The sequence below is a fragment of the Lipotes vexillifer genome, unplaced genomic scaffold (genome assembly GCF_000442215.2).
Source record: "Lipotes vexillifer unplaced genomic scaffold, Lipotes_vexillifer_v1.1 scaffold769, whole genome shotgun sequence".
NCBI classification, from domain to species: domain Eukaryota; kingdom Metazoa; phylum Chordata; class Mammalia; order Artiodactyla; family Lipotidae; genus Lipotes; species Lipotes vexillifer.
This window is the reverse complement of record NW_006790073.1, coordinates 745,201-759,553: the sequence shown is the minus strand read 5'-3', so window position 1 is coordinate 759,553 and position 14,353 is coordinate 745,201. Positions and strand designations below refer to the sequence as shown.

At 39.3% G+C, this 14,353-nt stretch overlaps 1 protein-coding gene and 1 pseudogene across 1 annotated transcript in view; both read left to right on the top strand.

Moving 5' to 3' along the window:
* The window catches only part of LOC103076742 (protein transport protein Sec24B-like), a gene marked incomplete at its 5' end in the record, with an annotated part of 11,856 nt that extends 1,422 nt beyond the window's left edge, over window positions 1-10,434 (top strand). The window contains 4 exons of the mRNA XM_007463232.1: window positions 692-796; window positions 1,584-1,676; window positions 9,977-10,080; window positions 10,320-10,434. Coding sequence (XP_007463294.1) covers window positions 692-796; window positions 1,584-1,676; window positions 9,977-10,080; window positions 10,320-10,434 — 417 coding nt within the window. The remainder of the gene's footprint in view (window positions 1-691; window positions 797-1,583; window positions 1,677-9,976; window positions 10,081-10,319) is intronic.
* A 1,291-nt stretch (window positions 10,435-11,725) lies between these two features.
* Window positions 11,726-12,947, top strand: LOC103076473 (RNA-binding protein with serine-rich domain 1 pseudogene; annotated as a pseudogene).
* Window positions 12,948-14,353: the final 1,406 nt, after the last annotated feature.

The following is a 14,353-nucleotide window of genomic DNA, read 5'->3' as shown; positions in this document are numbered from 1 at the left end:
CCCGTGTCCCCTGCATCGGCAGGCGGACTCTCAACCACTGCGCCTCCAGGGAAGCCCCAACAGTATTTTTAATATGCAAATATGTAATGTCTTTTTTCTTCCTTGTGTTAAAACTCTGCTATTTGGAATCATCTCTGTATTTTGTTACAAGAGGAATGTAAAAAAGTCCTTTGCAGCAGATTTAGTAGTCATACTTTTAACATATCCTGATCCCAGAAGGGAAGGAAATGGACAGGTCATTTTACATATTCATGTTTTTATCTTTTAAATTTGAATACATTCAAGAATCTTATAATTTAAATACATCTGAGCGTCTTGATTCTACAGCCAAGGTGGTAATGTATTATCAATATAGTTGACCCTTGAACAACGAGGGGGTTAGGGGCACCAACCCCTGTGCAATTGAAAATCCGTGTGTAACTTTATAGTCAGTCCTCTGTGTCCTCTGTTCCGTATTCAACCAACTGCAGATCATGTAGTACTGTAGTATTTATTTAATGAAAAGAACTGCATATAGGTGGGCCCATGTAGTTCAAACCCATGTTGTTCAAAGGTCAACTGTAATTTTTTGCATTCTACAAAATTCTCAAGTATCATTTTTCAGTATTTCATAAAGAGCTAGAGGCCATTAGCTTCCAGCCGGTAATAATAGAAATGTAAGTACATTCACATTCCATCTTTTTCTTTTCAGGGTGCAATACACGCTAATGACAGGGTGGTACCTCAGCCACCTCTTCAAAAATTGTCTGCAGAGAAACTGACACGAGACGGTGCTTTCCTTATGGACTGTGGCTCTGTAAGCACCCCCTACTGACAAAAGCTTAACACTTCCAGCTGGCAAAAGGAGAAACACTTACAGGGTCCAGCTCTGTTATCACAGATCAGGCAATGAAAGGTGGATTAGGAACTCAGAGGCAGTAAATTGGTAACTGGCACAGGTGGTCAATTTATTTAAGAGAAGTAAAGAGATAAATTCCTGTCTTCAACGATTTTACCATCAAGAATCATAAAATTCAAAGGGACCTCAAGAATTTATCTAGTTTAACTTGATCCATTGTCTGAAATGCCATTAATGATTAGGAGTTCAGGAGAGGTCATTGGACAGGGTGGTGGTGAAGGGTGTCAGAATGGGCAAGATGGCTTCATAAATGATGCCTTGTGAGCAGGAAAGGGATTCTGATAGCCACAGTATGGGGTGGGGCAGGAATAGGGTAGGGGTGGGAGGCATTAGTTAAAGTCCAGAGACAGTAATTGAAATGATGGAACTAGTGGGTAGGAAATAGAGAAAGTCAGTTATCCTGGTTGAAGCATTACATTCCTGTTGGGGAAAAGGTAAGGAAAGCAGTAAAATATATTTTATGAGAAGCCTTGACATTTAAGCAGAGAAGATATGAACCACTCTAGATTCCTGAATGCAGATTCCAAATGTGCCAGTTACAGGTTTCCTTTTTTACTTTCATGTTTGTTCCTACTTGATGTGCGTTAGTATACTTTGCCTCTTTTATGCTTGATAATTTTGAGAAAAGTAGCTATACTGGGTTTCTGATTAGGGAGTTTTAATATTTTGTTATTGTTATTTTTAGGTTTTTTACATTTGGATTGGAAAAAGCTGTGACAGTAACTTTATAGAGGATGTGCTCGGGTATCCGAATTTTGCATCAATACCACAGAAAATGGTCAGTGGATTTTGTGTACTTGTTTAAAACTTTTTTTGTGAGATAAAATTCCCATGAGTCACATTTTAACCATTTTAAAGTGTACAGTGCATTAGTTTTTAGTATATTCACAATGTTTACAACCATTTCCAGTATCTAATTTCAGAGCATTCACCTCAGAAAGAAACCTATATCCCTCAGTTATTCCTTTTTTTTAAAATTTTTTAATTTTATTTTTTTATACAGCAGGTTCTTATTAGTCATCAGTTTTATACACATCAGTGTATACATGTGAATCCCAATCGCCCAATTCATCCCACCACCACCACCACCACCCCCCCACCACTTCCCTACTTGGTGTCCATACGATTGTTCTCTACATCTGTATCTCAACTTCTGCCCTGTAAACCGGTTCATCTGTACCATTTTTCTAGATTCCACATTCATGCGTTAATATACGATATTTGTTTTTCTCTTTCTGACTTACTTCACTCTGTTTGACAGTCTCTAGATCCATCCACGTCTCTACAAATGACCCAATTTCGTTCCTTCTTATGACTGAGTAATATTCCATGGTATATATGTACCACATCTTCTTTATCCATTCGTCTGTTGATGGGCATTTAGGTTTCTTCCATGACCTGGCTATTGTAAATAGTGCTGCAGTGAACATTGGGGTTCATGTGTCTTTTTGAATTATGGTTTTCTCTGGGTATATGCCCAGTAGTGGGATTGCTGGGTCATATGGTAATTCTCTTTTTAGATTTCTAAGGAACCTCCATACTGTTCTCCATAGTGGCTGTATCAATTTACATTCCCACCAGCAGTGCAAGAGGGTTCCCTTTTCCCCACAACCTCTCCAGCATTTGTTGTTTGTAGATTTTCTGAAGATGCCCATTCTAACTGATGTGAGGTGATACCTCATTGTAGTTTTGATTTGCATTTCTCTAATAATTAGTGATCTTGAGCAGCTTTTCATGTGCTTCTTGGCTATCTGTATGTCTTCTTTGGAGAAATGTCTATTTAGTTCTTCTGTCCATTTTTGGATTAGGTTGTTTGTTTTTTTTAATATTGAGCTACATGAGCTGTTTATATATTTGGGGGATTAATCCTTTGTTGATTCGTTTGCACATATTTTCTCCTAAGGGTAGTCTTTTCATCTTGTTTATGGTTTCCGTTGCTGTGCAAAAGCTTTTAAGTTTCATTAGGTGCCATTTGTGTATTTTTGTTTTTATTTCCATTACTCTAGGAGGTGGATCAAAAAAAATCTTGCAGTGATTTATGTCAAAGAGTGTTCTTCCTATGTTTTCCTCTAAGAGTTTTATAGTGTCCGGTCTTACATTTAAGTCCCTAATCCATTTTGAGGGTATTTTTGTGTATGGTGTTAGGGAGTGTTCTAATTTCATTCTTTTACATGTAGCTGTTCAGTTTTCCCAGCACCACTAATTGAAGAGACTGTCTTTTCTCCATTGTATATCCTTGCCTCCTTTGTCATAGATTAGTCGTCCATAGGAGCATGGGTTTCTCTCTGGGCTTTCTGTCTTGTTCCATTGATCTATGTTTCTCTTTTTGTGCCAGTACCATATTGTCTTGATAACTGTAGCTTTGTAGTATAGTCTGAAGTCAGGGAGCCTGATTCCTCCAGCTCCGTTTTTTTCCCTCAAGACTGCTTTGGCTATTTGGGGTCTTTTGTGTCTCCATACAGATTTTAAGATTTTTTGTTCTAGTGCTGTAAAAAAATGCCATTGGTAATTTGATAGCGATTTTATTGAATCTGTAGATTGCTTTGGGTCATATAGTCATTTTCACAGTGTTGATTCTTCCAATCCAAGAACATGGTATATCTCTCCATCTGTTGGTATCATCTTTAATTTCTTTCATCAGTGTCTTATAGTTTTCTGCATAGAGGTCTTTTGTCTCCCTAGGTAGGTTTATTCCTAGGTATTTTATTCTTTTTGTTGCAATGATAAATGAGAGTGTTTCTTAATTTCTCTTTCAGATTTTTCATCATTAGTGTATAGGAATGCAAGAGATTTCTGTGCATTAATCTTGTATCCTGAAACTTTACCAGTTTCGTTGATTAGCTCTCGTAGTTTTCTGGTGGCATCTTTAGGATTCTCTATGTATAGTATCATGTCATCTGCAAACAGTGACAGTTTTACTTCTTCTTTTCCAATTTGTATTCCTTTTATTTCTTTTTCTTCTCTGATCACCGTGGCTAGGACTTCCAAAACTGTGTTGAATACTAGTGGTGAGAGTGGACATCCTTGTCTTTTTCCTGATCTTAGAGGAAATGCTTTCAGTTTTTCACCATTGAGAATGATGTTTGCTGTGGGTTTGTCATATATGGCCTTTATTATGTTGAGGTAGGTTCCCTCTCTGCCCACTTTCTGAAGAGTTTTTATCATAAATGTGTGTTGAATTGTGTCGAAAGCTTTTTCTACATCTATTGAGATGATCATATGGTTTTTATTCTTCAATTTGTTAATATGGTGTATCACATTGATTGATTTATGTATATAGAAGAATCCTTGCATCCCTGGAATAAATCCTACTTGATCATGGTGTATGGTCCTTTTAATGTGTTGTTGGATTCTGTTGCTAGGTTTTTGTTGAGGATTTTTGCATCTATAATCATCAGTGATACTGGTCTGTAATTTTCTTTTTTTGTAGTATCTTTGTCTACTTTTGGTATCAGGGTGATGGTAGCCGCATAGAATGAGTTTGGGAGTGTTCCTTCCTCTGGAATTTTTTGGAAGAGTTTGAGAAGGATAGGTGTTAGCTCTTCTCTAAGTGTTTGATAGAATTTACCTGTGAAGCCATCTGGTCCTGGACTTCTGTTTGTTAGAAGATTCTTAATGACAGTTTCAGTTTCATTACTTGTGATTGGTGTGTTCATATTTTCTATTTCTTCCTGGTTCAGTCTTGGAAGGTTATACCTTTCTAAGAATTTGTCCATTTCTTCCAGGTTGTCCATTTTATTGGCATGGAATTGCTTTTCGTAGTCTCTTAGGATGCTTTGTATTTCTGCGGTGTCTGTTGTAACTTCTCCTTTTTCATTTCTAATTTTATTGATTTGAGTCCTCTCCCTCTTTTTCTTGATGAATCTGGCTAATGGTTTATCAATTTTGTTTATCTTCTCAAAGAACCAGCTTTTAGTTTTATTGATCTTTGCTATTGTTTTCTTTGTTTCTATTTCATTTATTTCTGCTCTGATCTTTATGATTTCTTTCCTTCTGCTAACTTTGGGTTTTGTTTGTTCTTCTTTCTCTAGTTCCTTTAGGTGCAAGGTTAGATTGTTTATTTGAGATTTTTCTTGTTTCTTGAGGTAGGCTTGAATAGCTGTAAACTTCCCTCTTAGAACTGCTTTTGCTGCATCCCATAGGTTTTGGATCATCATGTTTTCATTGTCATTTGTCTCTAGGTATTTTTTGATTTCCTCTTTGATTTCTTCAGTGATCTCCTGGTTATTTAGTAACGTATTGTTTAGCCTCCATGTGTTTGTTTTTTTACGTTTTTTTTCCCTGTAATTCATTTCTAGTCTCATAGCGTTGTGGTCAGAAAAGATGCCTGATATGATTTCAATTTTCTTAAATTTACTGTGGCTTGATTTGTAACCCAAGATGTGATCTATCCTGGAGAATGTTCTGTGCACACTTGAGAAGAAAGTGTAATCTGCTCTTTTTGGATGGAATGTCCTATAAATATCAATTAAATCTATCTGGTCTATTGTGTCATTTAAAGCTTCTGTTTCCTTATTTATTTTCATTTTGGATGATCTATCCATTGGTGTAAGTGAAGTGTTAAAGTCCCCCACTATTATTGTGTTACTGTCAATTTCCTCTTTTATAACTGTTAGCAGTTTCCTTATGTATTGAGGTGCTTCTGTGTTGGGTGCATATATATTTACAATTGTTATATCTTCTTCTTGGATTGATCCCTTGATCATTATGTAGTGTCCTTCCTTGTGTCTTGTAACATTCTTTATTTTAAAGTCTATTTTATCTGATATGAGTATTGCTACTCCAGCTTTCTTTTGATTTCCATTTGCATGGAATATCTTTTTCCATCCCCTCACTTTCAGTCTGTATGTGTCCCTAGATCTGAAGTGGGTCTCTTGTAGACAGCATATAGATTATTTTTGTATCCATTCAGCAACCCTGTGTCTTTTGGTTGGAACATTTAATCCATTCATGTTTAAGGTAATTATTGATGTGTGTGTTCCTATGACCATTTTCTTACTTGTTTTGGGTTTGTTTTTGTAGGTCCTTTCTTCTCTGTGTCTCCCACTTAGAGAAGTTCCTTTAGCATTTGTTGTAGAGCTGGTTTGGTGGTGCTGAATTTTCTTAGCTTTTCTTGTCTGTAAATCTTTTGATTTCTCCATCGAATCTGAATGAGATCCTTGCTGGGTAGAGTAATCTTGGTTGTAGTTTCTTCCTTTGCATCACTTTAAGTATATCATGCCACTCCATTCTTGCTTGTAGAGTTTGTGCTGAGAAATCGGCTGTTTACCTTATGGGATTTCCCTTGTATGTTATTTGTCGTTTTTCCCTTGCTGCTTTCAGTAATTTTTCTGTGTCTTTAATTTTTGCCAAGTTGATTACTATGTGTCTCGGTGTGCTTCTCCTTGGGTTTATCCTGTATGGGACTCTCTGTGCTTCCTGGACTTGGGTGGCTGTTTCCTTTCCCATGTTAGGGAAGTTTTCGACTACAATCTCTTCAGATATTTTCTCGGTTCCTTTCTCTGTCTCTTCTCCTTCTGGGACCCCTATAATGCGAATGTTGTTGGGCTTAATTTTGTCCCAGAGGTCTCTTAGGCTGTTTTCATTTCTTTTCATTCATTTTTCTTTATTCTGTTCCGCAGCAGTGAATTCCACCATTCTGTCTTCCAGGTCACTTATCCGTTCTTCTGCCTCAGTTTTTCTGCTATTGATTCCTTCTAGTGTAGTTTTCCTTTCAGTTATTGTATTGTTCATCTCTGTTCGTTTGTTCTTTAATTCTTCTAGGTCTTTGTTAAACATGTCTTGCATCTTCTCGATCTTTGCCTCCGTTCTTTTCTTGTTAAACATTTCTTGCATCTTCTCGACCTTTGCCTCCATTCTTTTTCTGAGGTCCTGGATCATCTTCATTATCATTATTCTGAATTCTTTTTCTGGAATTTTGCCTATCTCCACTTCATTTAGTTGTTTTTCTGTATTTTTTTCTTGTTCCTTCATGTGGTACATAGCCCTCTGCCTTTTCATCTTGTCTGTCTTTCTGTGAATGTGGTTTTTGTTCCACAGGCTGCAGAATTGTCGTTCTTCTTGCTTCTGCTCTTTGCCCTGTGGTGGATGAGGCTATCTAAGAGGCTTGTGCAAGTTTCCTGATGGGAGGGACTGGTGGTGGGTAGAGCTGACTGTTGCTCTGGTGGGCAGAGCTCAGTAAAACTTTAATCTGCTTGCCTGATGATGGGTGGGGCTGGGTTCCCTCACTGTTGGTTGTTCGGCCTGGGGCAACCCAACACTGGAGCCTACCTGGGCTCTTTGGTGGGGCTAATGGCAGCCTCTGGGAGGGCTCACGCCAAGGAGTACTTCCCAGAACTTCTGCTGCCAGTGTCCTTGTCTCCACGGTTAGCCACAGCCACACCCCGCCTCTGCAGGAGACCCTCCAACACTAGCAGGTAGGTCTGGTTCAGTCTCCCCTGGGGTCACTGCTCCTTCCCCTGGGTCCTGATGCGCACAGTATTTTGTGTGTGCCCTCCAAGAGTGGTGTCTGTTTCCCGCAGTCCTGTTGAAGTCCTGCAATCAAATCCCACTAGACTTCAAAGTCTGATTCTCTAGGAATTTCTCCTCCCGTTGCCGGACCCCCAGGTTGGGAAGCCTGACGTGGGGCTCAGAGCCTTCACTCCAGAGGGTGGACTTTTGTGGTATGAGTGTTCTCCAGTCTGTGAGTCACCCACCCAGCAATTATGGGCTTTGATTTTATTGTGCTTGCGCCCCTCCTACCATCTCATTGTGGCGTCTCCTTTGTCTTTGGATGTGGGGTATCTTTTTTGGTGAGTTCCAGTGTCTTCCTGTCAATGATTTTGCAGCAGCTAGTTGTCATTCTGGTGTTCTCGCAAGAAGGAGTGAGAGCACATCCTTCTACTCCGCCATCTTGGTTCCTAATCCCAGTTCTTCCTTTCTGTTTTCCCTTGGCAACCACTAGTTTACTTTCTATCTCTACGGATTTGCCTGTTCTGGACAATTCATATACAGTGTATGGAATCACACAGTATGCAGCCTTTTGTGTTTGACTTCTTTTACTTCTCACAGTATTTTCAAGGTTCATCCATGTTGTAGTATGTATCAGTAGTTCATTCTTTTTTATGACTAAATAATAGTCCATTGTATGAATATACCACGTTTTGTTTATCCAGTAATCTGTTCATGGGCATTTGGGTTATTTCTACTCTGGGGCTGTTGTGAATAGTGCTGCCATGAACAGTTCATGTAGAAGTGTTTGTGTGAACATCTGTTTTCAAGCTTTCTTGGGTATGTAACTAGGAGTGGAATTGCTGGGTCATATGGTAAACTCTAAGTTTAACTTTTTGAGCAACTGCCCAACTGTTTTCCAACAGCTTTAACTTCTCTAATTGAAATTATTTTGCTGATAATAAACATAATTTTTTCAGTAGGTGTTTACTGTTTGTGTGTTAGTACCAAAGAAATACGATTCTGAAAGCAGTTCTCTATACTTAATGGAAAGGGCCTACCTTATTGTAAATATATCCTTTCTCCTAAATGAATATAAAGTCAATGTGATTCTTACCACATTTTCTGTTTGATTTATTCTTTTTAATTTGACACATTAATCCCATAGTTCATTTCTAAGACTCAGCAAATGAGAATAATAAGGAAAAGTTTGAAAAGAGAGAATAGTATCAGCAATGGGGAAATCATGTGAAAAACAGGTCCTGCTAAATAAAATAGTAAACTTTATTTTATAGCTGTATCTATGCACTGTGATACTGGCACAATAAACATATCAGTGGAACAGAACAGAATACAGAAATGGATCTAATTCGTGAAAAATAGAATGCGGTAAAGATTGCATTTCAAATCACTGAAAAAATGGAATATTAGAAAAATAATATTTATTATATTAAAATGGGTAGGGCCTTTGTAAGTCAGTGGTAGAAAAGGTTAAAGAATCCGAGAGCATCAAAATAAAACATTTCTATCTGGTAAAATAAATAAAGCCAAAAGACAACCAAATCAGATTATCGGTAACTCATATGACTGGAAAGGGGCTTATTTCTCTAGGATAAGAAGTTCTTTTACAAACTTTAAGAAAAGGATACCCGCACTCCCTCAAATAAGAAAAGAAAAATGAGGAATGATTTGAACAGGTAATTCATGGGCAGAAGATATAGTAGTGGCCATATGAAACAGTGTTTAACTTCATTTGTAATTAAGAAAACAAAATAACAGCGTAGCATTTCTTTCATTTATCAGATTTTTGCCAGCTGGTAAAATTTTTTTAAATTTGATAACAGGCAGTAATGCAGAGGGAATAGGTCAACAGGCCTGTCAAATACTATTGATTGGACTCTACATTTACACAGTCTTTTGGAGGGTCATTTGACAATATCTGTTCAAATTAAAATCACACAGTGTATAAAACAGTAAATTATTTACTCCTAAGAATATATCCTATAGGTATATTCATGGAAGTATTTATATGTACACATATACTTGTAATATTAAATAAGTAATATCTATGCATCTGTTAAAAAGAATACAACCTGAAGAGAGAATAATGTGCAAAGAATAGACTTTTTATGTATCTAAAATAGTCTTGCATATAGTGTTTAAATATATTTACACATTCACACTATTCTTTAAAATTCCTTGCCCTTAAATTTTAAGGACTAAAGAAAACATAAAATTCCCTAAGAATGCCTATTATTAGAAGAGGGTATAATGTATAGTTGTTTATAAGTGAAATTGGAGCTTAGTGGTAGCCCCCTTCTCTTGAATACTTCCTTTAGAAGAAACATACAAAGTGTAACAATATACTTGAAATACTAGTCATTGTGTATGTTTTATTGACTTGTCTGGAAAAAAGTATAATATTCAGGTAAAATATCAGTCACATACTTATCATTAAGTATATCTTATGACTTAGAAAAACATAAATAGATTTATCAACAGTGTAAATTTCATGTGTTTGGTTGCTGCTGTTTGGGCTGGGAATCGAGTGCTGGCAGTTGGTTGGTGATAGTGGCAATCATGATTGAGTCCTAACACTGCCTAAGTCTATGAGAAAGGAAATAATCTCCAAATTACATTTTTTACCAGACACATCTTCCAGAGCTAGACACCCTTTCATCAGAAAGAGCTAGATCCTTTATAACCTGGCTTAGAGACAACAGACCATTAAACCCAATTCTTCACGTGGTAAAGTAAGTACTTCTATAACTTAATTATGAAATTGTCTTATTCTGTCCAATCTATGTGAAATTGTCTTCAAAAGCAAATTTTAAATAATAATATCAAAATATATTCTAGTGGTAGAATGCTATTACTTGATTAACATCCCCTATTCATTTTCAAGTTCCTATGAATTAGTGATTATTTTTGATGTATAAGTATTCTTTTTAATAGTATGCATTATAGATAAAAACCCCTTTTTCTTCTTCAGAGATGAGAGTCCTGCCAAAACAGAATTTTTTCAACATCTGATTGAAGACCGGACAGAAGCCGCATTCTCTTACTATGAATTTTTGCTTCACGTTCAGCAGCAGATTTGTAAATGAAGTGGAATAAAATTGAATAAGAAGAAAAAGGTCTATAACCTAGGTAAAGTGTAATCTGTCAGAGAAGCACATAGGAAATTTGAAATGTAGGCATTTGTTGTTACAAGAGACAATGTGTAGCATAGCACCTGGTCTGAGGCTTTGGCAAAAGGTAAAGAGGAAGAAATAACTTGACAGATTTTCTTCATCCTAAATTAATGGTAAGGATGATGCTGTTTCGCGAAGTATATTTGGAATTGGTTTCCACACATATCCAGTAGTGCAGCAGTACAGTGCTCTGTTCATTGCAAGCCGGCAAACTTACGTAGTTATGTGGGATGATATGTCATAATGTAATATTAGATAAACTCCCTTTTCTTATAATTAATATAACATTTCTGGACTTGAACTCTGACAAGAGATGCCAAAAGGCAGTGGTACCGTGTTATTTGTTTATATGAATTACTTTTTAACAAGGAATGATTCATATTCATTAAATGAATTCAGTATTTTCCCTGTAAAAACAATAGAGTTTCAGTACATGAACTATAGAAAAAATATATATATAATGTACATAAATGTTACATTTGTAAAGAAAATGTAAAAATGTAACTACAGAATATGAATTGCTTAAACTGTGCTGCATTGTTGGATGACAACTCTTTTGGTGGCAGTTAGAGAATGAGGTTGACTAATGCATATTACGAATTGAGTCCACAAAAGAAACACAAAACTCTTTGTAATTCTGTTAAATCTTTTATGTGGATTTATTTATGATCAGCCTACTAATTAAAAATATTTTGCTTGACAATATGGCTTGGTGTGTGTGTGTTTGTGGTCGGGGAGTGTTGGTGGTATTTTTACATATAGGATGTATTGAATTTACTGCTTGGGGAAACGCAGTGATACCGCATTTCACTAGGTAATATATGTGAATATGTTTTCATTAATTTGTGGACATTATCAAGTGCTTATTCTGTTTGTATTCTAAAAAAACACTACTTTCAAAACACATATGATTATTGACTAATCAAAACCTTAATTTGTTTTTCTTGGTTAAATTAGGCATTTTTTCCTGCACATGCGTAGCAAGAAAATTTTTATAACGTTGTGACTATCCTGTTGAATTGACTTTAAGATTACCATCTTGAACTTTGAGAGTGATTTTATTCTGATGGAAAAAAAAACAACTCATTTACTAACAGCTTATTTACTATAAAAACTGTTCATGATCCATTAGCTTGTAAATAAAATTTTATTATAAACACTGTAAAAGTCCCATTGATGAAATTTGGAAGGAAAAACGCTCTCGATGTGCATGGTGAGTGATTTCTACCAGTTTGTGTTTGGTGGACCTCTTTTCTTTGGATAAAAATAAAAGTACTCTCTCGCATTCCCTGCTAGAAATGAGAGGTTAAATGACTCACCCCAGATGACGTTACTAATTAGCGGCCGAGCCAATAGTAGACGTCAGATGCTCTGCACACCCACCACCTTCTCCCAGCTGTCCCCACACCATGCTGCATCCGGGAGGGGACTCTTGTGGGACGCCAGGAGCGACTGCAGTACTCCAAGGGCAACCAAATACTGTAATTTCACAATGCAAAGTATCATGTTTCTACTTTAAGAAAGATGAAATGTTTTGTCTTTGGATAGTTTGTTCCTCAGTTAATAGGTATTTATAAGTACTAATCCTTGCGAGATACTGTCCTAGGCCCAAAACACATAAAATCCCTGCTTTCACAGAGCTTACACTGCAGAGTGAGCTTGTGGAAGACTGGGGGAAAGACAGTACGTTTATGTGTCGGGTGTGGTGAATGTAACGGAGAAAAATAAAGCCAGATAAGGAATCCAGAATGCTGGTTTAACACGGGCTCCAGCAGCGGCTGCAGCTCCTCTTCAGCCTCAAGCCGCGCTCCGGAAGTTCCAGCAGCTCCCCTGGCTCTCCCAGCCCTTCTCGGTGCAGGCATGACAGCAGGCGGCGTTCCCGCTCCAAATCCAAACCACCCAAAAGAGATGGAAAGGAAAGGAAACAGCGGAGCCCTTCCCCTAAACCCACCAAAGTGCAATTGGAAGGCTCACCAGGAATGTGACCGAGGATCATATGGCGATATTCTCCACCTACGGGAAAATTTAAATGATTGACGTGCCTGTAGAAAGGATGCACCCCCATCTGTCTACAGGCTACGCATATGTGGAGTGTGAGAATCCAGATGAAGCTGAGAAGGCGCTGAAGCACGAGGACGGAGGACACACCGATGGCCAGCAGATCACTGCCACCGCTGTGCTGGCGCCCTGGCCTCGGCCACCCCCCAGGCGATTCAGCCCTCCCAGGAAAGAGAGTGCCGCCACCGCCTCCCATATGGCGCAGGTCCCCTGCACGGAGGAGAAAGTCGCGTCCCCCTCGGCACAGGTCCCCCGGCCGCCGCAGCCCCAGGAGCTGCTCCAGCTTCAACTCCTCCCGATGGGCAGGGCCACCGAAGCTCTGCCCTGTGACTTGTATTCCCGCCAACTCACTTTTGTCACTTTTCTAGACGAAGGAGGATCGGTAGGAAAGAAATCCCTTACCCGGGCAGGCGTCAAAGGTGAAGGCAGTAATTGCCACGTTTCCCCTGGCGGCAGAGTTCCGGCTGCAGGAGCGTTGTTGGTTTGGGAGCGTGCTTATAAAGACGCCCTCCAGTTTCCTGGCTAGAAAGCTTCCGCATTTCTAGTTCCTGACAGGCAGTTTAGTGGCAGAGCCCGCAGGGATGAGCAGGGGGCTCCAGGAGGTGGTACAGCCCCAGCCTAGGAGCATGTTTTCCCATTCCACAGATGACCTGGGGCCCATCTGGTGGCCTGCTCGTGCCCTAACCTGTTGGCCTGCAGGGTCCCACAGGAAAGGTGTGCTTTTACGCAACTGCCGTTCTTGCTAGCCTGGCCCTGCTCCTCTGCATGTCATGTGTACTCATGTCATACACGTACACACACACACACACACACACACACACGCACATGTCTCCCTTTCTCTCTGAAACTGGTAAGTTGAGAGTCAGCTCTGTCGGGTCATCACAAAACCCCCGCGCCCCCCGCCGCATTGTGTTGGTATACGTGGTGGTCATGCAGGTTACCTTGGCAACGTGTACATTTTTTTTTGGCTTTTATTGTACAGTCAGTACTATACATTTTCTGTTTTGAGTTTTGTAACTTTGTAGCATTTTAGATAATATTGTGTTTGTACCTTGTTGTGTAGAGAAAAGAATTGTGTTGAATAAACCTAGGATTAGAGTGCAGCTCCAGTGTTGGGTTCACAGCCTCCTTCCTGTCCCTTGGTCCCAAAGGCAGCTTCAGTTGTGAGGTAATTAAACATGATTGTCTTAAAAAAAAAAAAAAAAAGGAATGCTGGTTTTGATAGTAACTAGGGAAGGCCCTTCTGAAAAGGTGAGAGTTGAGCAGAGCCCTAAAGCCATGTGGCTGTCTGGAAGAAACCGTCCCAGGGGGGACCTTTGCACTGAGTGAATGTGGAAGTTAGCTTCTGATCACTCTGATTTTCCCTATAAAAGAAGCAATTGGGGGCTTCCCTGGTGGCGCAGTGGTTGAGAGTCCACCTGCCGATGCAGGGGACGCGGGTTCGTGCCCCGGTCCGGGAAGATCCCACATGCTGCGGAGCGGCTGGGCCCGTGGGCCATGGCCGCTGGGCCTGCGCGTCCGGAGCCTGTGCTCTGCAGCGGGAGAGGCCACAGCAGTGAGAGGCCCCCGTACCGCAAAAAAAAAAAAAAAAAAAGAAAGAAAGAAGAAAAAAAAAGAAGCAATTGGAGTTATCAGCTGCGAAAGGGGAAAGAGGGGGAGATTCCAAGAAATAGTCGCCTAGGAGAGTGAGAGGTCCGACTGACCAGTCAAGCAGCACCGAGGGCCCTTCTTGCGATGTGAGCCATGAACTTCAAGTGAACCCAGTTAGCATGCC